The sequence below is a fragment of the Muscardinus avellanarius genome, assembly GCF_963383645.1.
Source record: "Muscardinus avellanarius genome assembly, chromosome: 10".
Classification (NCBI taxonomy): Eukaryota; Metazoa; Chordata; class Mammalia; order Rodentia; family Gliridae; genus Muscardinus; species Muscardinus avellanarius.
The window spans coordinates 36,266,357-36,291,207 of record NC_137796.1 but is presented as its reverse complement, the minus strand read 5'-3'; the positions used below and the strand labels follow the sequence as shown (position 1 = coordinate 36,291,207).

General features: G+C 53.3%; 1 protein-coding gene across 1 annotated transcript in view; it reads right to left on the bottom strand.

Annotated features, from left to right (window-relative positions):
- Nucleotides 1–3,677: 3,677 nt before the first annotated feature.
- ZNF423 (zinc finger protein 423) overlaps nucleotides 3,678–24,851 on the bottom strand; it is a gene marked incomplete at both ends in the record, with an annotated part of 312,523 nt that continues 291,349 nt past the window's right edge. Inside the window, 3 exons of the mRNA XM_080703536.1 lie at nucleotides 3,678–3,806; nucleotides 4,628–4,743; nucleotides 6,038–6,169. Coding sequence (XP_080559662.1) covers nucleotides 3,678–3,806; nucleotides 4,628–4,743; nucleotides 6,038–6,169 — 377 coding nt within the window. The remainder of the gene's footprint in view (nucleotides 3,807–4,627; nucleotides 4,744–6,037; nucleotides 6,170–24,851) is intronic.

The window sequence follows — 24,851 nt, the reverse complement described above, 5'->3', positions numbered from 1 at the left end:
CCACGCGAGCTACCTGCTTGGCCCAACTACTAAAATAGTTTCTGGGTCCCCTGACAACAAAGGCTTTTTATAGTTCAGCTCTGCAGGCCTCATTTAAATCTATTAGCTCATATAAATGGCAATTTATTTAAACTTCGGAGGGTTTCTGTTTGCCTTGGTGGCAAAGACAAATTTGGCTTTGCATGTGGCTCCGCCACTAGCTTGTGACCTCGAGCTAATCTCTGAACCTCTCGGAGCCTCAGCGTCTGTTTTCGGACACGGGATGAAAGTACCTACGCCACGGTGTACCGAGTCCGTCCCTGCGAAGTGCAAGGCCAGGAACTGGCCTGTGGTGGAGGTGGTCATGGCCACTTCTTGTCCCATCTCAGGGCCTTATCTGCCGTCAGATCCCAGCCCCGTGTGGCCGGTTAGCGGCTACTCCACTGCAGTGCTGAAGAACGGGCTGCAGAAGCAGGTGCCGGCCGGGTCAGTGTCTGGGCTCGGCAGTGCCCACAGGGATCCAGAGACAGCTGGGCTGTGCGGGCAGAGGCCGCCCCTCCCCTCAGGCCGGCCTAGCCCTGGCAAGGGGCCCACAAGGCCCCAGGCCCTCATCTGCTGAGGCCTGAGGCTGGAAAAGCGAGGCCACAGCCCTGACATTTTGCAGGTTGTCTCCGTCCCCACTCAGATCTCCACACAGTCCTCACCGAGCCTGGGGTGCAGACGAGGAAATCAGGGTCCAGGGAAAGGCCTCGGCTCAAGGAAGCGGGGAAGGCGAGCGGCCCCCACGCCTTGCCCTGACACCCTGCCAGCTGCTCTGGACGCCGGCCCTTCCCAGCCCAGCACTGGAGTGTGAGGCCCACAGCCGAGAGCCCGGCTGTGCCCATGGGCGCTGGACTCTCGCCTGTTCAAAGCGAGGCTGGACATGGAGTGAGAGCAAGCTCCGTGCAGGGCCTGAGCCATCTGGCCCGCCACTGCCACAAAGGAAACGCATGTAATAATGGCAGGTAGGCGGCTCCCATGTCCAGCCGCTGTGCCAGGGGCCTTACACAGCCACAGACACCCCTCTTTGCAGATGGGGAAACTGAGGCCCACCAGTGGCACAGGCCCTCTCACAGGACCACGCCCCTGCTACCGTCTGCCACACAGACCTTGCCACCTTGCATTTCTAGAGTCTTCGCACTTACTGGACATTCGCGGGGGCCCTTCCCCAGGCAGGGCCCTCAACTTGCTGGTTTATGTCGCAGCCCCAGCCTCGACCACAGCTTACCAGAGCAGGGGTGGACAGCCGGCCTGTGCTCAGCTTCCAAGTCCCTCTCCAGAGCCCTAGGACCTGCTGCCTGAGAGCAGGCTCTACCTGTGTACCCCTCTGCTAGAATGCCGAGGGGTGTAATAGTGTCTTTCTCCAATAGCTCTCTAGCAGTGCTCTAATAGTGTCTTTCCAAAACAAACTTCTTAAGTTTTGGCTGAGAATATAAGCTAGCTAATGGGGATAAAATCCAAATGGCTTCAATGTCTGACACACCTCACCATGACCTGGGTTCTACTCACCCCTCCCCCCCCAACTGTGCCTCAGTTGAACTCTGCCTGTTGCTGCAAGCCCTACCTAGCTCACACTGGCCACAGGACCTTTGCACTCACAGTTCTCCATGCATGCTGCCTGCTCCCTGCTCCCCACCTGAGGCTCAGCTCACATACACCCAGGAGTGTCAATCCACTCCCATCATGCTCTGGCCCAGGACCTGGTATTATTTTCTTTATATTATTGGTTATTATTGAAACGTGTCTATCAACCCCCATTGAATGCAGGTCCCATGGATGTTTCCCAGTTATAGAACTAGCGCTGAGCCCTCCACATACATCCTTCCCGCAAATGATCAGCAAAGCTCAGCTCCCTCTCGTGTTCCTAACTACTGTTATAAATATGCACCCGTTGGACCAAAGTCCTTTGAATTAATCTGTCTTTTGGGCAGAGCAAGCTGAACTCAGTCAGACAGGACTTGTATCCCTCTCATCCTGGCAACTGTGCTCCTGTTAATGCATCCTCAAGAGAGCACTCTCCTACAGCCACAAATCACTGCAGAGAGAACACGCCTACCCGACCCTCTTTGACTACCCGTAACCCCAACGGCACTTTCCAGTCCCTGGTGAACTCAGTCCTGAGCTGAGCGCCTCCTCGAGACCTCTCAGCCCACTGTCCCTGGGCCTGTCAGCTTTAGCTTCCTGGAGTCTCCCTACATGACATACGGCTGCAAGGGCCAGTCAAGGCCCGGCAAGGACTGAGACTCCGCCCGGCCTTGTCTCTTGCTGCCCCCCCAAAGCCCCACACGCCACCTCAGAGAGAGATCACTCTGGCCTTTCCACCCAGACAGGGTCTTCCAGCTCCTGTGTCAGCATAATGGCAATGACAACTTCAGGCAGGGCCCCAAACCCTCCTCTCAAAAACCAGAAAATTGCTATTCGAGTTACTTAACGAAACCATTATTTGCATAGATTTGGCGTTGCTACAACATTTCCCCATCTCAATGGTTATAATTAAAATCATTAATTGCAGAAAATAGTGACTCATTAAGGCTATAATTTAGTGAGGTTCCCGGCATCTGAGGATCCGACTTAAAAGTTCACGGGGTGACCCAGGAAACCAGCAGCTGGCATGGGCCTCTCTCAGATCGGGCTGGTGTGGAGCCCGGTGAGGTGGAGTTCAGGACCCTCTGCACCCCCGAGGCCAGAGCCACGCAGGAATGGGAAGCTGACAGAGTTCAGTCCTCCCTCTCCTGGTGATCTGGACAATATGGGAAGAGCAGGTGGGACCTGAGCATTCCCAAGTGTAAGGAAATCATGGTTTATGAGTACTAACGCATTTTAAGAGGCCTGTCCTGTTGGGCTATAAAATGCCTCCTCTGTCAGGGGACCCAAGGCCTATTTTGATAGCTGGACCACACAGGGAGGCAGAGCGAGCTGTGTAGGCTGCATGTGGGAGAAAGAGACCCAGGACGTGGCCGGGTCCTGGCGGCCCTTGTCTCCCGTGGCACTAACTCCTCGCTGCTCCCCGGCATGCACTTGGCACAGGCTCTACTGGGTCACCGCAGAGGGCCCTGGGGTCACTATTTCAATGACAGCCTTTGGGAGTGGACCCCCTCTCCAGGTTGGGTCCCCAACCCTGTCCTACCCTGGGACAATGCGCTAAGTCCATGTGATCAGTATGAAAAAGTATGGGTGCTCAGAGTTCTGCCCCAAACACAGGGCTTTCCAGCCAACTGCCTATGCCATCTCCAAGGTCAGAGGTCGGGCTGAGGCCAGCGCTGGCAGGGGTCTGCCCGTAGGAATAGGACTCCACCGTTGATGGCGAATGCCCTGCACGGTTCATGGCCTGTTTCCACTTTTCCTGTCCCCAGCTGTGGAGACAGGGCGGGCTGGGCCTGGGAGTTTAAGTGGGCAGCGCTTGGTGAGAGAGGGCCTGCCCTGCAACATGCCACAGCCAGGCCACGTCCACTCAGAAGGTAGATGACCCTGTTCTGGCAGCGTGGCCCCAGCCTCGAGCGTGACTTGGGGACGTGGGACCCAGCACTCTCATGGGTGGGGGTGCTGGGTGGGTAGGCACATCCTCTGGGCCCATGAGTGTGTGAGTCCTTAGGGCAGTTGACAAATGCCAGGTCCCCTCTCCTGGCCCCCTGGAAGCTGGGCACGGCCATGCGGCTTGCTCATGTCGACACGGTGTGAGAGGAGATGTACTCACTGCCCATGGAAGCTTGAAGGGCTGGAAAACCAGTCCCCACCTCCAGCTCCTCCCCGCTTTGTGGTGACCATGGAAACGAGGATGGGCATGGACCCTTGTGAGCCCAGGTCACAGAGTGAGCATCATGGACCCAGGCACTCCCCTGCGTCCCTCCTGGAGCCATCACATGAGCCACCAATAAGCCTTTGCTCTGGGCCCCAGAGGCGGGGACACGCCGCCTGTGTTATCTGTGCCTGATTGCAATGCGCACGCTGGGCGTGGCGCATCCGTGTCCCTGGCAGGTTCGTGGGCGTGATGGGTCCTTCCTCTGTGTGTGTGTATGTTCTTTCCCAGTGATGTTTGCATGTGGAAGGCACAGTGTTATGCACACTGTATGGTTTTTTTGTGCACATGTGTGGTATTTCTGGTTGGCATGTGACTTCTTCAATATTACAAGAAGTTCTTGCCAAAACCAGTGGGAAAGAAAGCAGTTTCACCCGCACACAGTTTGGTTTCCAATGAAGACAATGAGACATCCAGTGCTCCCTGCTGCTTCCGGATGCTGACCTTCCTGGGAAGAGCCGAAAGCTGGTCCCACATAGCCCTGGGACCTGGCCACACAGCCCAATATGTCCCCACGCAACATAGGTGGGGAAACAGAACCCCCTAGAGGGAAGCAACTTGCCACAACAAATATGACCTTTGAACTCCCGCACCAGGCCTGGCCCGCTGCGCACGCAGTCAGGCGCTCCTGAGGATGTGGGCCGGTGCCCAGGAGGGCAGCGGGGCTCCAGGCCCACATGCACGAGGCAGGCTGCCCGTGGCTCTTCTGGTCAGTGCCCAGCTCCCCACACTCTTGGCTGAACCCCAAGACCCTCAGTGCCCGAGGGAGGCTGATGAGCCCAGGAGGGGTGTGTGCGGCCATTCGGCCCTCACCTGCAGCTCGGTCTGGAAGAAGAACTTCTGCGGGCACTGCGAGCAGTCATAGATCTTGTCCTCTTGCCCGTGTACGGCAAAGATGTGCTGCTGCAACTTGTTGGCCTGGACGAAAACTGCACAGACACATGGCTGTCAGAGGACACACTCGGGACACCAGCCCAGCCACCCCCGCGGACGCCCCACACCACTCACACGTGCCTAGGGAGAACTCGCCAACAGCTGGGTTCTCCTGGGGTATTATCAGCACCTCCTAGTGGGCCTTGAGGTAGATAAGCTGAGCTCTGACTGTCGCTGTGCAACCTTGGCTAAGTCACTTAACCTCTCTGGATTCCATGTTCTCATTCAAATAATGGAGCTCATGATTATTATGGGTGGCTGGGAGGATCAAATGGATGACTACCATAGAGCACTTAAAAGATGAGCCAGCACATAGCTAGGTTGGTGAGTGTGCCCCTTCTCCTCATCGGCCAGTTAAAGACCTTATACATGTGAGCTCTTTGAACACTTCACACACCTATAAGACACGCACTGTCATCATCCCCATTTTCTAGATAAGAAAGCAGAGGCAGGAGAAAGGCTATCTGACTTGTCCAGAGTCCCACTGCTCGCGGGGCAGAGCAGAGATCTGAATTACTGGCGTCACCATTGTTATTGCTTAGGTTACCGCCCGCCTCCCCCGGGGGCACGAGGGCTCCTGAGAGGAGAGGGCAGAAGGCACCGGGGGATCCCAGGATTCACCAGAGCCCTCTCTGGAGCAGGTCACAGCCTGCTTCCCGGTGGCAGAGTCCCGGAGGTGGCTGCTCTGAGCAGCTGTGTGTCTGGGAGGTGAGCACTTCAGAGACCCCCTCCCGCCAGGCACCTCCTGGGGTGGGCTTCCCGCAGTGGCAGACGGCAGATGTCGGGGGAGGCAGGGGAGGCCAGGCTCCCTGTGCACACCGGCTGCCATCTGGGCAGCAGGAGGGGGCCGCGGAGCCCCTGAGACTTGCCTCGGGCCCGGACAGCCGTTGCTTGGGCGGGCGGCCAGTCTGGGGGCTGGGTATTTGGCCAGCAGAGCTGCCCTTGACCCCCAGCCTGAAGCACGGGCCAGGCAGGGGAGCCTGGGGTGTGCACAGGGAGCCCCGCCGGCGCTGGCTAGAGCTCATGGCTCAGGGAGACACACATGGGGCCAGGAGGACAGACTTCAGCAGTGGGCCAGGCTGGGCAGACGAGGCCCTCCTGCAGCTGTGTGCACAGGCTGCAGCTACTGCCCTGCCGGCCTCAGAGGAGAGACCAGCTCTGCGGACAACGGGCCTGCAGACCCCCCAGGCCGCCCAAGGGGTGCCTACTGCACAGGGTCAAGGGTGGCCTAGGCCCGGGATCCCTTCCCTCTACCCGTATACTCCCCTCCAGCACACTCGGGTGCCTTACCTGTGAAGCACACAGGGCATTTGAAGGTGCCGCCCATACCCTCAAAGCTGTGCTCGATGAGGTGACAGAGGAGCTTGGCCGGGGAGTCGAACATCTGGTTGCACAGCTTACACTCGTGGTTGATGCCTTCCTCTGCAATGAAAACCCATGACAGTCAGCCACCTGAGCGCCACCTCCTCCAGGCAGAAGCCCACGAGGCCCCCAGGACAGCCCAGCAGCAGCCCCTGCCAATGCCCGGCGCCAGGCTGGTACGGGGGACACACACACTAAGATCCATGCTGGCTCCGGATGGCGGAGCTCCTAGAGGCCTGCAGACCCAGGTGCAGGCCCCAACATCTGGCTCTCCTAGGTGCCGTTGGCTATGGTTTCCTGCTGGTCACAGGCCGTATTCAATAGCTTGAGTTCTGAGACTGTGTCACTGTGGAAAGGGGCCCAGAATGAGGTACTGGACAGAGGAAGGAGTCCAAGCAGGATTTAAGAAGCCAATCAAATATTTACTGAGTATGTGCTATGTGCCAGGAACTTTGCCACGAGCTGGGGATTCTTCGGGAAACTAAATGGATCACATCTTTGCCCTCATTGGTGGCAGATAATAAATTTAAAACGATCTGCATGTAATAGAGCATCAGCAGCTGCTGGAAGCATGCGGGGGTTTGGGGGGCAGAAGCATAGTGGGGAAAGCTGCGCCTGGAGCTCAAGACCGGGGTGGGGGTGAGGCCAGAGAAGGGCATCCCCACAGCCTTGCCAGCCTCTGGGAGATGACAGAATTTTGCTTCAATAGTGACGAGCCACAGGAAGATGCTGGAACAAACAAAAATCTCTCTCTGTCTCTCAATGTCTCTCTCAATGTCTCTCTCAATGCCTCTCTCCCTCTCTCCCTCTCTCTCTCTCTCTCTCTCTCTCTCTCTCTCTCTCTCTCTCTCTCTGGAAACAGAGGCCCATCCAGCAGAATACAGACAACCAGCAAACTCCCTGTCCTGCTTCCAAACCAGATCATGGCTCCCTCTCTTCACCCAGGAGCTGCCGTGACTCCCACTCTCACTTGAAGGAACCCAGAGTACGGATTGTGCTGGGCCCCAGTGCCATGCCAGGACAAAGAAAGCTCAGAGCTGGGCTCTAGCACCCTTGGCCAAAATTCAGCAGAGCTGAGGTCAAATTCTGGCTTGCCTTCCTCCAAGCCAGGTGCCCTGGGCATCGGCTCATGTTTGGCATAATGAGGGCAAGCTGAGTCCCTGCCTCAGGGCTGCGTAGGGATGGAGGGACCGGCCCTGTGGCCCAGTGGTCAGCATCGGGTGTGGGGAGTCACCGGCTAAAGCATCACATCAGCCAGGGCTGGAACTGAGGTCAGCCACTTACTGGGTGATCTCACTGTGTCTCTGTTTCCTTGGTGGAAACACTTAATCATAACCTTCCTCTTAATGGTTGATTTGAGAAGTATATGAGTTAACGTGTGTGGCCCACAGAACGTTCTGTGTCTACTGCTGGGCACACTGGTACTGGCAAAAGTGTTATCTGGGACAGCCAAGGACATGGCCCTCCCTCGGCCCCCGCCGGGAACGAATCTCACCGAAGGTGCCAGGTGCTCTGATCTGCCCTCAAAGGCAAAAATGAGATAGCAGAGGGGCTCTGCCGGTGGCAAGACACAAACACAGATGGGCTGAGGCTCCTGGTGAGTCTCTGGGCCCCCAGGCCCTGGCAGGGGCTGGCAGGGACAGCAGGCATCCCTACGGTCCAGTCCCCCACCCCCTCCAGATGCCCCCTACACACATGCGTGCAGGGGGGCCTGCTCCACACGGCCCACTGGCTGGAATCTACCGGGTGTTTGTCATGCCCCTGGAGCCCCAACAACTAGGCCACACGCACCGGGCAGATTCAAACAGACCTTCCATTTATACTAAGGGGAAAGGAATTCATTGACAAGTTTTGGGACCCAGGGCGGGCTCAGCACACTCACCACACAGGCCCTTGCACACATCCTCCACTTCCCACAGGGAGAGTCTCATCATAATTAGAGATGGCCTCCAGTGTGTGTGTGTGGGCTGCCTCAAAAGACCCTCAACATACCCTCTACCAACAAAGCTTCTCAGCGCCTGGCACAGAGTATGGCTTCAAGAAATAAATGAATGATGAATGACTGAATGAATGAATGAATGAGATACCGCCCTATAATGAAGCCTTCTTAGACCTAAGACAGATGGCTCCTAGACATTAATGAGGCCGGGTGTGTGAAAGGATGCGGGCAAGATGATGCCATGCGCTCCCAGGGCGCCCGAAGCCTCAGCCCCCACCTGGCCCCACGGGAGGGGCTCAGGAAACAGTCCGGGAGGAGAGGTGTGAGCCAGGCTTCTCCTCTGCCCAGCCGGAGCTGGCTCTGGGGCTGGGATGGCAAAGGAGGATTTACTGCTCTCTGCTGAGCGGGGCCTTTAACCGCTCGGCTGTGAATGGAGACATGCCTGTCTGATATACAAACACCGAGAGGACAAAGAAGGCTCCTACAACTTATAAATCAGAGAAATCATGTCTGACAGTCACTTTCCGTTCTCCGAGTGCCGAGCAATTCATCAGCTGATACCCCTGATTCACTGAGGCAGCTACGCCCGGCGCCCACATTCATAAATATGTGCACAGTCAGGCAGCCCTGGAGCTGCAAACAGTGCTGGGGCCTAAACGGCTGCCACTTACGCAAATCACAGCCCCAAACTGGTGTCAAAGTGAGGTTCCGGGCTAATTAGATCAAGAGCCCAACAGACAACTGTGCGTCTCATCTCGGGACCCTTTTCTCTCTCTCCCCCAAGTGCTTAAAAGAGCCGAACCTGGGGACAGGGGGAGGAGAAATAACACATGCAAAAGTAAAAGTGGGGGAACAATAATAAAGCCTGAGGGGGCCCTGCAGATCTGGGAATCTCTCCCACTCAGGCAAGACCTTTTGATTTGCAAATCTTTCTGAAGCCCAGGCCTTCTCCCCAGTGGAGGGGCTGGAGGCACTCCCTCGGGTGTCCATTATGTGTACCTCTGCCTATAAAACCATCGAGGAAATTGGGGGGAGGGCCATGGCGGCGGAGAGGGGCTGCCCTAGTTAGTGTGACAAACACTCTTTGCGCGTCTGTGACCCAATACGAGCAGACCCGTGGATATTGATAGAATTCACTGCCACCGCCGCTCTCAACTGCCGCTGACAACCTCTCAACTCGTCCCAGGGCGCAAGGTCCACAGATAGTGGCACCCTTGGAGAACCGCTTTCCTGAATTATAAAAGATCACACGGCACTCAGCGACCCCTTGCAGCAGAATGGCAGAGCTGTCTGGGAGCCAACAGGCCCCTCTGCCCCAGCTTGGGGGCTGCAGAATCCTGTGAGTTTAAGACGCACAATCACATCCCTTCTTTCTATTTTTTCTTTCTTTTCTCTCTCTTTTTTTTAAAGCACATGACAGGCATCCATAAGAGAGACCCAGGCAACTCAAGTGAATTATGCAAACTGACTCATTTGTAGGGTGAAAGGCAGATTTTGCCTGCTGAAATTCACATCTCCATTCCTGTTCCCTGTAAGTAGAGGCTGGTACAAGGAATCTATTGATTTATTATGATTTTAGAAAAAGAAAATAAATAAAAACCCCAAACTGCCACACAAACAACTCAGCAAGCAGGAAAATCCCAGTCAGTCAGTCAGTCTGTCTGTCTGTCTGTCTCCTTCTCTTCTATTCAGGAATAATAAGTGTTAATTTTACACTTCATTTCTCAAAAAAAATAATAGGATATGCTTTTGCTTAAAACCAAGTCAGCCTGCTGGAACCTTTCAGGCTGAAACTGTGTCAGCCCGAAAGAGGAGCAGAGGGCTTTGTGGGAGAGCAGCGTGCCGAGATGATAGCTCCTGTAATGTCCTCGCTACAGACTTTTGTCTCCAAAAGCATTTGATCCCTGGCAGACACATACTTATTTCCATACGGGTCTTGGGGGAAGCCAGGAGGAGAGAGAGCTGATTATCAGAATCCTGAAGGTGAGGCTCAGGTGGGCCCCACTGATGTCAAAGGCTGGCCCAGGCGCACGCTCAGAGGCCATAATTTGCTGCCTGGGAGGGAGGAGCAGCGGGCTGCCAACGGGAGTGGACAGGGCATTGTTCCTGGGCTGCTGTGCTGAGCGTCACCTGCTCCAGCCATATTGCTGGGCCTGGCCGGGCTCTTCTTTTAGCAGGGGCTCCTCCTTGGGGAAGCTGCCCTTGACGTGGGTATCATTAAGGCACGTACCTCTCAAGGAGGGGACCTGTGACTGTCACCTGTGTCCATAGGGGGCATGACCAGCCACCTCCATTCAGGAAGCAGCAATAAGGAACATAGGAATTAGAAGCAGAAAGGCTTGGGCGTGAGCCCCAGTTCTATCACGTGCTTACCGTATATACCTGGGTAAGTTACTTAACCTCTCTCAGCTTCAGCTCTGCTAGAAAATGGAAAGAGTAATCACGGGGCTTTTGCAAGGCAGACAGGCTGCTGCCTTTGCCCTCACTGAAGCAGTCTGCTCAGGTGGTCTCACTTCCCTCCCTCCCTCCCTCCACGCAGTGGCTGCTCAGACAAGACTTTTTCCAAGAGACTAAACCAGGATACCCTGTATCCTTTCTAGCACCTTACTTGCCTGTAATTTTATTTATAGTGCTTACTAATACTTGGCACATTACAGAGTTGTTTATTTAATTCTATCACACTCTCCTTATACCCCCCCACACAGAGAGAGAGAGAGAGAGAGAGAGAGAGAGAGAGAGAGAGACAGACAGACAGACAAACAGACAGACAGAGACAGAGAGAGAGGAGGAACTTCTTGAGGGTTGTTTTGCTCATTGCTATATTACCAGTGTGTGTGTAGGACAGGCCTGGCAGCTAATAGGTGCTCAACAAACCAAAAACGAACACTTTATATAAAGAATATAGTACAATGCTCGAAACATGGGGTAACAGTTGCTGAAAAGTACTATCATATATTAATGGTCACCCTAGTCTCACTGGATTGGACTGAGGGCTTGTACAACCTGTTCTCTTTCTTTTTCTTTTTTTTTTTTTTGTGGTACTGGGGATGGAACCCAGGGGCATTCTACCTCTGAGCTACACCCCCAGCCTTATTTTTTGTTCTTTATTTTGAAATAGGGGTCTCACTGAGTTGCGGAGGACCTCACTAAGTAGGTGAGACTGTCTGCGAACTGCGATCCTCCTGTCTCAGCCTCCTGAATGCTGGGATTACAAGCGTGCGCCCCCACGCCCAGCTACACATGTTATCTTTCTAACTGGTTCTCTGATTGAAGAAGCGCTGCCTACTCTAAACTGCAGACAGAGAAGTTTAAGCTCAACTGACCCAAGAGGAAAGAGGTGCATAGAGAGGAGGGATTCCCAGGGATGCAGCAGAGCTGGGCAGGGCATGCTGGTTGCCCCCAGCAACCCTCTCTGGGTTCAGAAAATATAGGAGACCATAGCACTTGAGACCGGGGACCCGGCAGCTCCCTATGTGCTCCTTGACCATGCAAAACATGCAAGGGAGAAGAGGGAGGGCGGCGTGACTCTGAGTTGCTTCAGTTGAGCCTGGTGGGCCCCTTTGCTAACACCAGCCCCAGGACTGGCAGAAAGGCTGGGTCCTTTCCCCAGCGAAGGGAAGAGGCAGCCCCCGTCCCTACGTGACAGCATGGGACCACCTAACTGCGGGGTCATCCCTGGAGCAGTTTCTGCAGGTGGAAGTAATGCAGGAATGGCACAGAATGCCTGACCCTGCTGAAGTCCCTCTGATCCTTGCACCAGTAAAGAACTTCGAATTTCCATTCCACGGCACCAGAAATGAAAATATGAAGTCCACAGCCCACCCCAGGCAGTAAGTCAGGTGCAGCCCCCTGAGGTCCTGGGGCCCATGCTCAGACACACACAGAGCAAGTGGCAAGCCACACCACGCATGAAGATGAGGGGGGAGCTAAGGGCTCCTCTCCAATGAGGAGGGGAGAGGAAAGGGGGTTAGACGAGGATCCTCTGGTGCCATCCCGATATATAAGCATGGGTAGGCACCCACCAGAAAAGAGAAACATGGGCCGATGGGGAGTCAGTCCTTTGTTCCCTGTAAAAAAACAAAGCCCCAGGGGCAGGAGAGGAGAAGGCAGGTAAGGATACTGGGGCAGCAGGATTAGGCTGCTTATCTCTTGAGCTGTCATCAAATGCCACAGGAAATGAGCCATGCCAGGCTTCCCGGGAAGGGTAGGGATGACATTTGGGCCGGGAGTCAGCAAGGGTCAAAGGAGAAAATGGCATTGAGGGGGAGTGTTCATCAGAGGCCAAGCTACCCGCAGAGCAGGTGAGTGGGACAGAGGGCTGATCATGAGGCCCCAACACCCAGCCTGGCAGTCCTGCAGCACTCACAACCGATGGCACGTGCTGCAGAGTGAGGCTCCTGACCCACAGCCCCTGGGAGCCGGTGAGAAGTGCTCCGGGCCTGCAGAATGAGAACCTGTATTTTATTTTATTTATTTTTATTTATTTATTTTTTTGGTGGTACTGGGGTTCCTGGAAGCCCTTCTACCTCTGGGCTACACTCCCAGACCTATTTTCACATTTTTATTTGGAAACAGGGTCTCCTAAGCCAGCACGCGGCTGGCTTCGAACCTGCGTGATCCTCCTGTCTCTGCCTCCCAAGCGCGGGGATTACAAGCGTGCACCACCACGCCCGGCGAGAGAACCTGTATTTTAAAAGTGCCTCGTGCTTGGGGCTTACATGAAAGCCTGAGGCTGCTGATCCGTGGAAAGGGGCTTAGGGTCGCGGATCTCGTTGGTGTCCTATGCCGAGACGCTGTGTCTGTTTTCACAGGCACCCTCCTCGGCGCTGCTCCAGTGGAGAGAGTGCATCCTGGCTTGCTAAAAGGGAATGTTTTCTAGAGTTGCTTTTTGTCCACACTTTATAAAAGATTGAGAAATTATCAACTTACAGTGGAAGTAATTTTCTTTGATCACAATGGGGGTGAAAATGATGCAGGGTGCCTTTGGAGGGACGGGGTGCTGGAAACTCCTGGGGTGGTGGTTGGTACACCCCCAAGCCACGCAGCATCCCTGTGTCCTTGACCAAAGCCGGGAGCTCGGGACCCCTCAGTCGTCCCCATCAGCCAAGCAGCTCAGCTTCAGCTCCAGGGCGAGCCTCGCCACCCCACCCCCATTTGGGGCTCACATTTTCCTAATTAATCCTGGAGGATGGTCTGTGCCCTTCCTCCTCCCTCAGGGCAGCTTCCCAGGCCTTTCTGGCCAGGAAGGACCCATCTCACAGTCCCCCGTGTTTCCAAAGGGCTTATAAATGAGCTCTGGCAACCTGAACGGGGCCCCTCGGGGGACCAGAGGCTCTTCAAAACAGCGCCCTGACAATTAGGCAGTCTGAGTTTTGAAAGGCTCGGGATTGATGGCGTGGACAGTAAAAATATCACCTGGGGAGCTGGGTGTAGTCCTCCGAGGGTTGCCTGAGGTCAGTTGCCATGGCAACGGAGAATGAGCTCAACCTTGTAACTGACCCTTATCTTTTTTTGATCTGTGGGCCACTTGGGGCAAAGGCTTGAAATCAACTGGAAAATAATCCGGTCACATATCAGAAAGAACACTATTTATACTTATTTACCCAGGTACCCACTCACATCCCCCCTTCAGCAACAGTGACATCCACGCCACAATAAGCCAATGTCCAAGTCTTTACAGAGGCTGCCAGGTAGCAGGAGGAAGGGAAGACAGACTCCCCCACACCCCGCCATTCACAGAATGTAGTTATTTCCATGTTTAGGCCAACAGTGGTAGGAGCGAAGGCCACTCCCTCCTCCAGGCCTTCACTTCCCTCCCACCTTCCTGTGTCCTGTCCAGGTCCACTAAGAGTAGGCTCTCCATCTGCCTGGCTCACTCCTGAGGTTGCCCTGAGGTGCTAGCAACGGGTCAGACAAGTCTCCCCTCTGCCAGGGGCCTGTTTCTGGCTGGGAGGCTCGCAGGGAGGACAGACAGATGTGCACTGCTCTGCACACCTGGAGCAGGTGTCAAGATGGGCTGGGTGGAGGAAGGCTGAGAGGGAGGCACCGCCATCTCCCCTCCTGGTCTCACATCCCGGGAAGGGCTGGCTCAGCCGGCCCCACTCACACTAGGGGTTTCCATGGCAAGATGGGCCATCTGGCCAAAGCCTGTCTTCAGGACACTGCTGTCCTAAGTTACAAGTACTCAGCTACCTCCTCCTTCAAAACTCGAATCCGAAGGCTCCAGATGGTCCCATTGACCGACTGCTCCCCTGAGCCACGTCAGGCAGATCTTAGCCAGGGGTCAGTTGAGCTTGAGACCGATTTGGGCAAGCTCCCCTGGAGAGTTCCCATCACGACAGACAGGACAGCTCCACCAAGTGCCCCAGGTGCCTTTGCTTCATCAAGAACAGATCCGTTTGGAGGGGGCAGGGTGGAGACCCAGCAGCTCCAAGGATAGCCTGGGTCCTACCGCAGATGCAGAGGACTGCTCTGGGCCAAGCATTCTGTTTGTGCCTCAGTCCCTCTCATTAGAGGTACTGCCACTGCCCTGTAACCTCTATTGTTGTTCCGGACACGATCCTATGCCCAGGGGCTGGTAACCTGGTAGTGTCTGGTGCTGTGGAATCCTGCTGGCCTTCCAGGGCGTAGGGCTGCCCTGCAGGTACCCTCTTGCCCCACCCCTAGTACATGCCTAAAGAGCCCTCGGATAGCACTTGGTACACGGCAAGTGCTCTCTCAACCTCTCATTCTCTCTGACTGCCAACTTTGAAATGCCCCAGTGTCAATTTTGCCTCAGTCCTTTCCCACCTTCCACCTGCAATGTCAAACCTATATTCAAATTTCAAACTCTTTTGTTTGACCATGGCTCCACGCAGCCTCCTGCTTCTGGCAGGAAGATGTGTTTGCCTTCCTTCTGATGCCCCTGAGAGCAAACTTTCATATTCTTTGTGGTTCTTCTAGCCTCTCTCTTAAAACTCTGAGATTGAGCCGGGCATGGTGACGCACACTCACAATCCCAGCATTCAGGAGGCTGAGACAGGAGGATCGCGGTTTGCAGACAGCCTCCGCTACTTAGCGAGGCCCTTTGCAACTCAGTGAGGCCATGTTTCAAAATAAAGAATAAAAAATAGGGCTGGGGGTGTAGCTCAGATGTAAAATGCCCCTGGGTTCCATCCCCAGACCCGCAGGCCAACCCTCCCCACAGCTGGGCCCTTACAGGAAGCTCCCGATACTGAAAGCCGACTTCTCCAAAACCTGAGACACAGGCTGGCACACGTTGGATGGAATCTTTGGTGGAGGCTACTTCCAATTCTACCATCTGATGAGAATACAAACCATCTTTCCCAAGGGCCCGGTATGCTAACTACTGACAAGGGCTGCCGAGACTCAGAGCTCCCAGCTCTACAACTAGTCTGCACCTTCAGGACATGGCACCTGGTTTGTCTTTGGCAAAAGGAATGTCACGAATTAGGACCTGAACACACCACCAAGAGAGAGGAGGTGACTATCCCAGCTACTTAGTGGAAAGAAAGGGGAAAAAAATGAATAAGTCATTGAATAATCCTCAGACAGGAAAACAAAGTGGGCCTCCACTGGGAACTCTCAAGAGAGGATTCTTGGAGTTCTAAACAATTTACAACTTCTGTGGGGCTGGGATGTAGTTAAATGGTAGAGCACTTGCCTAGCATGCCAAGGTCTTGGATCCAGCTCCCAGCAACACACACACACACACACACACACACACACACACACACGTGCGTGCGCACACACACATACACAAAGTAAATTAAATAGAGAGCTTCTTTGCCTCTAAACTTCTAGAACTTGAGACTTTTAAGGCTTGAACTACCCTCTGAAAGAAGATGGTCCACAGCCCTGCTCACACTCACACCCCGCTACCTGCCAAAGACCTAGGACTGATCACCTCTGAAAAATGAGGATTCTTCAGCATCCCCTGGAGATCCTCCAGGATAACTAGCGAGCTCCTCTTCCTTAACATGCCAGACACCTACTGATGTGTACCACTGATTTCAGATTAAAGTTTTCCACAACAAGACAGCTGCCTAAAATTCCATCATGTTAATAATCCTCAGATTAATGGCCACTAATACACAATTAACGTGACAGGCAGGTTATAAAACCCTTGTTGTCACCGACCCTGCCAGGAACACATGAATTTCCCGATTCAAGGCTTTGCTCTCCTGCAACATCGTTTTCTGTCCCTACGAAGATCATTTTTTAAAATGAGCAACAGCCTGTGTCAAAAAGCCAGCTAGCTACCCACGTGTGTGCACAAGAATACAACGCACACGTGCAAAATGCAGGGGGAGACACATTTCTCAAAAGTTCTACACTCAAGGAGACACAGTACTGTCCTTACAGTTACTAGTATTTAAAGCAAAAAGACCCGCCCAGTGCTGGGATTGAAAACTGCATCCCCTTTGACCACACCAATGGGACGCTGTTATCTGTTATGTCTATCTTTTCTAAAAACAAACAAAACAAACAAGAACCCAGAAGACAAGGCTAGAAAATGATGATCCATTTGTATTGAAAAGTTTTTAAAAAAATAGGTGTCAACTAGATTAGCATGTACAACACATACACTACTAATAGACTACTAATAAGTACTAATATATAAGACATACACTACTAATGCAGTAGTTACTGGCCACCTGTGGCTATTTAAATTTAAACAATTTACAGCTATATATAAAATGAAAATGAGTTCCTTGGTCACAGAAGCCACATTTCAAAGGCTCCGTAGCTGATGTGGCTGGCAGCTGGCAGTGTGGACAATGCAGGGCTAGTGCCCAGTGAGGACCAGCTCCTTTCAGCACGACACTTTCATTGAGGAGCCTGCAACGCAGAGCAGGGGCTTGCGGAGAGCGGTGAACCTGGCCTTCCGTTCTAGCTCAGCAGAACAGTACACCATAGAATTTTTCTCTCATGACTGCCTGGTGACCGGGAGCTGCGGCTCCCTACCACTGCCCAGAATCTCACGAGGGTATCCTATCAAATATCACCAATGCAGGAAAAGAACATTCAGAGCAAGCTTTCTCCTGAATTTGAAGATTTGGCTATCACACCACTTCAGCATTGAGACATCATATAACCAGAATCACCAAGTCGGGGCCATCTGTGTCGTAAAGATGCCTCAGTCCTTTGCCTGGTAGTACTTGCTTGCTACTGCTCTGTGTGGGAAACTGCTTTGATGTGAACTTCTCTGACCTTCAACTTAAACCTCCACTCTTATAATTATGTCGTCAATTTAGACCAGAACAAATACAGAAACATTCAAGAGTAATGGAGTTTCTCTGATGGGCTCAATCCAAATACTGTAACTTTGGACAACAGGTCATGAGATGAATGGGCAAGCCCTGGGCTACTTCCTAGTCCAGAAGCCCACAAGCCACACCACCACTGGCCACTTCTCACCGGACACCCTGTATCTTGTGCCCCTCCCCAAGAACTAAGGGAATGTGAGCAAGCAGAGCACACCTGCTGACGGTCAAAGGCGTGAGAGAATGAGCAGTCCAGGGAGCTGGCCAAGCCTCAGGGATTATTGAGCAAATGAGTGCTTGCATTTTCAATGCTTAACTATGTGGTCCGCGTGGTTTCTTAGCTCTGTTTCTGCAGCCTGTATCTCAAGAACTGGGTTTTTGCCTGGATCCTAGAAAAATGAAAATGGAAACTAAAAGTGGAAATCCAGACTCAACACAAAATAAATGAATATATTCAAATAGATAATACTTCCTTCAAGTAGTCACATGACTCCAAGGAATATCAGGATGGAGCCGGAGTTAGGGGAGAATTTTCTCTTTGGTTCAGTTGGAAAGCCACAAGAGAGAGCAAGGCTTCCAGTTACAAGGTGCCAGCCCTCTAAGGGCTTGCTTAGGTGGGGTCATCCTCTCTCACCCAGCCTCCTCTCCCCACATCAACAGTCACCATCTTAGGACAAGCACAGCGCTGCCGCCCTCCCACACAGGATGGAGGTACAGTCCTGACTACAGTGCCCCGAGCTCACATTTACCATTAACATGATTTGGTCAGTGTCAGAGCTGGGTCCTCCTGGTTATCTCTGATGCTCTAGGCCCAATACCCAGGGACCAAATGCTGGGTCTGCCACCCCTGGGCTGTTGAGGCCCCCAGCCCAGCCCAGCTCTAGCCAGCCTGCCGCTGCCCACAGCCTGTCTCCTGCCAACAGACTCCCACAGCCTGGGTCTTGGCTGATTCCATCTTACCGTCACCCCAGCCCAAGGAGGCAGTGCCACCTGCCAGCTCTGCGTGTCACCCCGGAGAGACAGGGGACAGTCAGGGCATGCTGAAAGGAGGAAAGTGGCTGACTGGTGAGGCCCGGGAGATGAGAAGACCCACGCAGCCCTCAGCTCTCCAAGCCAGCTCAGTGAGCTGGCGTGGCTGGGAAGAGCTGTGAGGGTGCCAGGGCATGTTCTCCCAGGAAAACCCCCTCAGAGCTGCAGCTGGCATCCTGCCTTCATCCTCCTCAGAAAAGACATCTTTATAGATACCTTGTAAAGAGAAAGCACATCCCACACCTGGCACTTCACCCCTTTTTCTCCTCCTGCATCCGCTGGTCTTCCCGGAAGGTCTATCTAGCAGTGGCTGATGGGAGAATCCTCCCCAGGCTCTATGGCACCATTGCTTTCCCTGCCCAGGAACCTGCAGTGGCTCGCTATGTCTGATATAAACCTATCCTCTCTGTCAGAAGGCCCAGGCTCACCTACCTGACCTCATTATCTGTAGACTCCTACCCTCCTGCCCCGGGCCTTCCTCCTTCTCAGGCCGTCCTCGTTCCTGAGGCTAGATCCTCAACCAAGTAGTTCTTCAATTTTCTTTTCTTTTTTGTGTTTTGGTACTGGGGGTTCAATCCAGGGGCAGTCTACCATTGAGCTAGACCCTCAGGCCTTTTTATTATTATTATTTTTTAATTTTGAAACAGGATCTCGCTAGGTTGTTGGGAGCCTCACTAAGTTGTTGAGGCTGGCTGTGAACCTGTGATCCTCTTGTCTCAGCCTCCCAAGTACTGGGCTTACAGTTGAGCGCCACCATGCCCAGCTCAAGGAGTTCTTAATGCTTGGCCTCTGTCCTGCCAGCCACAGGTTTCTGAGAGCACCCAGTTGTATTCAGAGCTGCTGGAACTTTGTGGAATGGAAAGGTGTGGTTCAGAGAGTGATTCTCCTTGCTGAATCTCCCTTGACTTGTTGTCCCTGGCAACCCAAATGATCCTAGCTAATAAATTTGAGGACACAAACACAAATCTTTTACTTCTCTGGTATTTCTAATAGGAGTGGACAGATGAGGTGCTTCCTGATGTCACTCGAAATGCCCAGGGCGACGCTTGCTCTATAGGGCTCCCAGAGCAACAAGGCAGGACTGGGTCCACCCAGGAACCCCCTCACACAACCAGAAAGCAGCTCTTGGGGCTGTGCACAGCCCTGCCCTCGCTCCCTTGCTATGTTCAGCTATGAGTTCCCAGGGGCCAGTAAGGCACAGGTCCAACACCCCACAGCCATGAGTGACCCGACCTCTCTGGGCAGCTAAAAGGAAGACTGTCACAGAACCTGCTTCCCAGGACTGTGGCGAGGACTCATGGGCTTAAACAGGTGTGGTCATCATCACCATTACCTCTGTAGTGGTTATTGTTGACTCTGTAGCAGGAACTGTGCAAGGCAGACAAGGGGAGGAGGTGACAGAGGCCAACAGAACATTATCATATCCAGTTTGCTTAGAGGAAAGAGTGTTGAGGAGGTCAGGCCAAGGGACATACTTTGTATCACCCATAAGCTCTGAGAATACCTTAAACCGGTGATTTAGGATCCTGGGGTTCTGAAGACCATAAGGGACACTTTGGATGACTGAGCTGGCAGTCTCTAGCAGCCCAGCCAGGCCTGCACCAGGCCCTCAGCCCTTTCCACACGCCACACACAGCCTCACCACCCAAGGTCCGGGGCTCCAGGTGGATGGCTCCTCCCCTCTCTACAGAGCTGAAAGCAGGAATTCCATACATCCAGCAAAGTTTGTGTATATGCTGGTAGAACCAGGGTCTGCACGGAGATGGGGGGTCCAGGTGACCTTCTACCCATCTGACAATACAGAATACTGCCCTGACTTTCCACAGCCGAGCCCTTCCTGCCAACAGCACTCAGCTCCCACACTCCCCTCCACAGGAATGCTTCCTGCCCACTGGCCTCCCACGGGTGGGACCTGTGTGTACTCTGTGCACCAAGAACCTGCACCCCTCCCATGCCACACTCTGGGAAGAAGGACAAACTACCCTCTCTCACTCCACCGCCTGGGCATCTCCAGTGCCTAGCCAAGTGCCTAGCACACAGTGGTAGTCAATTAATGCCTGCCCAGTAGAAAGGGGGTTCTCTAGAGAAAAACAATATTTAGTGCCTGTTACAGCCCTGTGGACCAGAGACAAACACCTTCTTTAAAGGACAACAATCTCGCACCTCACACTTCATTAAGTGAAATAAAGCTGGGGCTCGACATCATCCAGTGTTGGTGGTGGTGATGGTGGTAGCTCCTGTGCATGTGCTTGTGTGGATCTCACTGAAAATATCAGTAGAAGGACACACGAAGGTGTTAGAGGACCATCTCTGGATGGTAGGTTATGTTTTACTTAAGTTTCGCTTGGCTCTATTTTCTAGCAGTGAACATAGTTCACTTTTGTAATAAAACGTGTGTGTATGTATGTGTGCATGTATGTGTGTGTGTGTATGTGTGAGAGAGACAGAGAGAGAGACATAGAGAGGCATTCAACCTTCCATCTACACCCTCAGCTCTTTATTTTTATTTTGAAACAGTTGTTGAGAGTTTTGTTATGTTGCTGAGGCTGTCTTTGAATCGGCAAGCCTCCTGCCTCAGCCTCTCAAGTACTGGGATTATAGGCATGTGCCACCGTTCTTAGTGGATGAAAACTTTTTAATTAGAAAGAATAAATCCACTGATTAATAATTAAGCTAGTGATAAGTGTCTCCTTTCTGGGCCTTTTTGTAACTTTTTGTGGCAGGAGCAGAGATCTCTACATCCCCTCTCAGCCTCTGCCCTTCTATGGGATCAGAGGCCCAGGGCACAGCGACTCTTGCCGTTAGTTCTCCGCTGGGTCTCCTCCTGCACGCGGAGGAGGGCAGCTTCTCGTCGCCTTGACTGAGTTCCATCATGCATCGAGGATTTTCAAGTCTAGGTTCTGCCACTGTGAGGTAGGGTCATGACAGCTCTCTGGCCCTGGTGTCCCCTCTGTAAAATGTGATGTCATTGTGCCTGGTGTGCAGAGTGGAGCCCTGGGAGAGCCTGCCATGCACCCGCTGGGCTCTCGGCTAACACTAGTCCTGCTGTGCACCTGCAAAGGTGCTTTGAAGAGGTGTGGCTCCCATCCCCTCTTGCATTGTGCCACGTGTGGGTGGACGGTTTGTTGCAGGCTCATGTCTCAGGGGCCAGGGGAATATACGGATATGACTCCTGTCCACAGAGCCAGGGGTCTGGGGAGATGGAGACAAGGTTCTAAGTGAGAGGAGAGGTTCTAAGGGAAGAGTATTGAGCCCTCAGGGGCGAGGGGCTGGCAGATGACAGCCCTCATAACCCATTCAGACATCTCAGCAGCCACTGCACTGCCTCTGGCTGGATCTGGTTGGGACCCTGGCCCCAGTGAAGGCGGCAGCTCCAACGCACACCAGGCCAGGTGCACCCTGCCCAGACCTACGCTCCCCATGAAACCGAAGACAGCAGGCTCTGTGGCTGTGAGGGGCTGGGACAGGAGACTTGGCAGTAACAACACAGGTGAGAGGACCAGCTGGGCTCAGAGGGCCCGGTGTCCCCATCCACTTGGAGGCCCAGGGAGAGGCCCTTCCCCCAACCCTCAAGTCTTTAAGTGTGTTTCCAATACCCTTCCTGTGAGGCCGAGTCCTCTCGCTGTCCCGGCCCATCCCACTAGCTTCCAAAGAGATGGCAGAAAAGTGATCCAAAGATCCAATATTTGTATTTTGAATGCTAATTTGACATAGAGGAGTGGGCATGGGGGAGTGTTTATAATCAGCACTCCAATAAGCCTGCAAATGACGCCAGTATTTTATAAGCTTGTTAGAAACAAATCACCCCCTCAGCTGATATTTACTTACTGATGAATCATAAAAGGGCTCAATACACAAAGAGTATATCCAAAAAGAATGTCTTTCTTTGGTCCCATCTTGGGTGACAGTGCCGAGAGTCTGGCCTCCCCTAGCCGGAGCCTGTTCCCCACCCCCAACAGCCTCCCCAGGGTGGCGAATGTTGGCACCAGCCCCGCGCAGCGCCCGCCCCACCCCGCCCCCACCCATCCACAGACCTAATCTGAGGCTCAATCCTGTGCTCCGGAGGCAGCTCCGTCCTTCTGCCGCCCCCGGAGTCCTCTGCGGGAGCAGATCCAATCCTGCTAATTTGCATAATGATGAAGCCCTCCAGTGCAGGCTGGGTCTTAGGAGGGTTGGGAAGAAATATGCCCTGTCCTTTGGAGAGGCGCACAGAAGGCGCGGTGAGCCCAGGAGGAATGGGGCTCCTGGCAGGTGGGCGGGGGCAGCCAGGAGCCTGCAGCTCGCCCGCCAAGGACAGCTCAGCTCTGTCGCCTGCTGCGCCTCTGTCCAGCTGGCCCAGCTGAGGAAGGACTGCCTGGGGCTGAGAACCAGCAGGAAGTAAGGTAGAGAGTGCCAGCTCCAGACGCAGGCCGGACGGGGACGGGCCCGGGTCACCGTGACCGCTGCTCACCAGCTGGCTGACCTTGAGCAAGTCAATGGCCTCTCTGCGTCTCAGTCTCCCGATCCTTAAAAATAGAGGCTGCAGACGCCACAGCAGCCCACAAAGCCCCAATGAGAACGGGCTGATAGAATGCTACAACTGGGGGCCACTATGATACTGGTATCATTATTAGTCTTAATCTTGTATTATCAGGTCTTCCCACCCACCCACCCACCCATTTGTATATTTAACAAGTATCAGGTATAGTGCTTGGCAGTCCAGGAGACAGAGGGAATAATCAGGCACACGCCCCATGTTTAAGTCCCCTCCAGTGACCGAAGGACTCCATAGATCTGTAGAATCCAGACAGTGAGGCTGGTGCCTCCTTCCGAGCCCGTGGGAGGCAGACTGGACGGGGTGCGAGACTCCAGCAGAGGCTAGCAGGTGCTGGTGGTGGTTATTCTTCTTTTCTTTTGTGGTGCTGGGGATGGAACCCAGGGGCATTCTACTTCTGAGCTACACCTCCAGCCCTATTTTATTTTTTTATTTGGAAACAAGGTCTTGCTAAGTTGTCGAGGCTGGCTTCAAACCTGTGATCCTCCTGTCTCAGCCTCCCAAGCCCTGGGATTACAGCTGTGTGCCACCACGCCCGTCGTGATCAACTTCTGAGGCCCCATCAGGCTGCACACGCGGGATGTGAGCCTTTGCCTAGAAGTATGCTGAACTTCAACAGTTTTCAAAAACGCTCTTGTCTCAGAAAGGAGTGAAACCAGCAAGTAGATGCACAGGTGTGCCACCAGGCAGGAGGAGATCACTCCTTCAGGGAGAAGAGACTGCGGGTAGGGGCCAAGGCAACTCCACGAGGGAAGAAAGTTCCTCTACGAAAGGTAAGAACCACTTTAGCACACATGGTACAGAGTAGGTGCTCAGTAGATACCTACTGAATCCGTGAATGAGTGGGTGACTTCCTGGGGCAGGTGGTTGTGCAGGAAGGTACTGAGAGGCAGAAGTGGGGAGGGTGTTCTCAGGGAGGCAAAGGCTCTAAGGACTCACTCCGGCGGGCAGATGCCTTGGGCCACGTGCAGATGTGCAGCAGTGAGGGTGGGGAGGGTCTGGCCTCGTCGGGCACACAGTGCTGCCTCCACCCTGCAGGTGCTCACTGAGAGCCCAAGACAGAGGGCAACGCTGGTGCTGGCAACGTTCAGTGGACAGGACAGAGCACCCAGCCCCATAGCTCTCCCCTCATGCAGATAAATGCTATTTTAAAAAATATATATTAAAGCTGCGGTGGTGGCACACTCTTGTGATCCCAGTGCTTGGGAGGCTGAGACAGGACAATCGCACAGGTTCGAAGCCAGCCTCAGCTTCTGAGTGAGGCTCTCAGCAACTTGGTGAGACCATGTTTCTAATAAAATATAAAAATAGGTCTGGGAGTACAGCCCGGAGGTAGAAAGCCCCTGGATTCCATCCCCAGTACCACAAAATAAATAAATAAATAAATAAATAAATAAATAATAAATAAAATAAAAAATATTTTAAAAAAAATTTTGGTCATACTAGGGATTGAATCCAGGAGCATTCTGCCTCTGAGCTGTACTCTAAGCTGCTTTAAATTTTTATTTTGAAACAGAATGTCACTAAGTTGCTGAAGCAGGCCTCTAACATGCAATCCTCCTGTCTCAGCTTCCCAAGTACTGGAATTATAGTATGCCACCCACCAGGTTATGGTTTTTAACTTTTTAAAGTTTAAAAATTTTTATAATTTTTAAAATATCCAGTGTTAGCTGAGAGTGGTGGCTCACACCTGTAATTCCAGTACCTGGGAGGCCGAGACTGGAGGATCCCAGGTTGTGGTCAGACCCAGCAATTTAGCAAAGCCCTTTGCAACTTAGTGAGACCCTGTTTCAAGATAAACAATAAAGGCCAGGTATGGTGGTGCATGCTTGTAATCCCAGCATTTGGGAAGCTGAGACAGGAGGATCGCGGTTCGCAGACAGCCTCAGCTACTTAGTGAGGCCCTTTGCAATCCAGTGAGGCCCTGTTTCAGAATAAGCCAGTTGTGGTGGCGCACACTTGTAATCCCTGCGC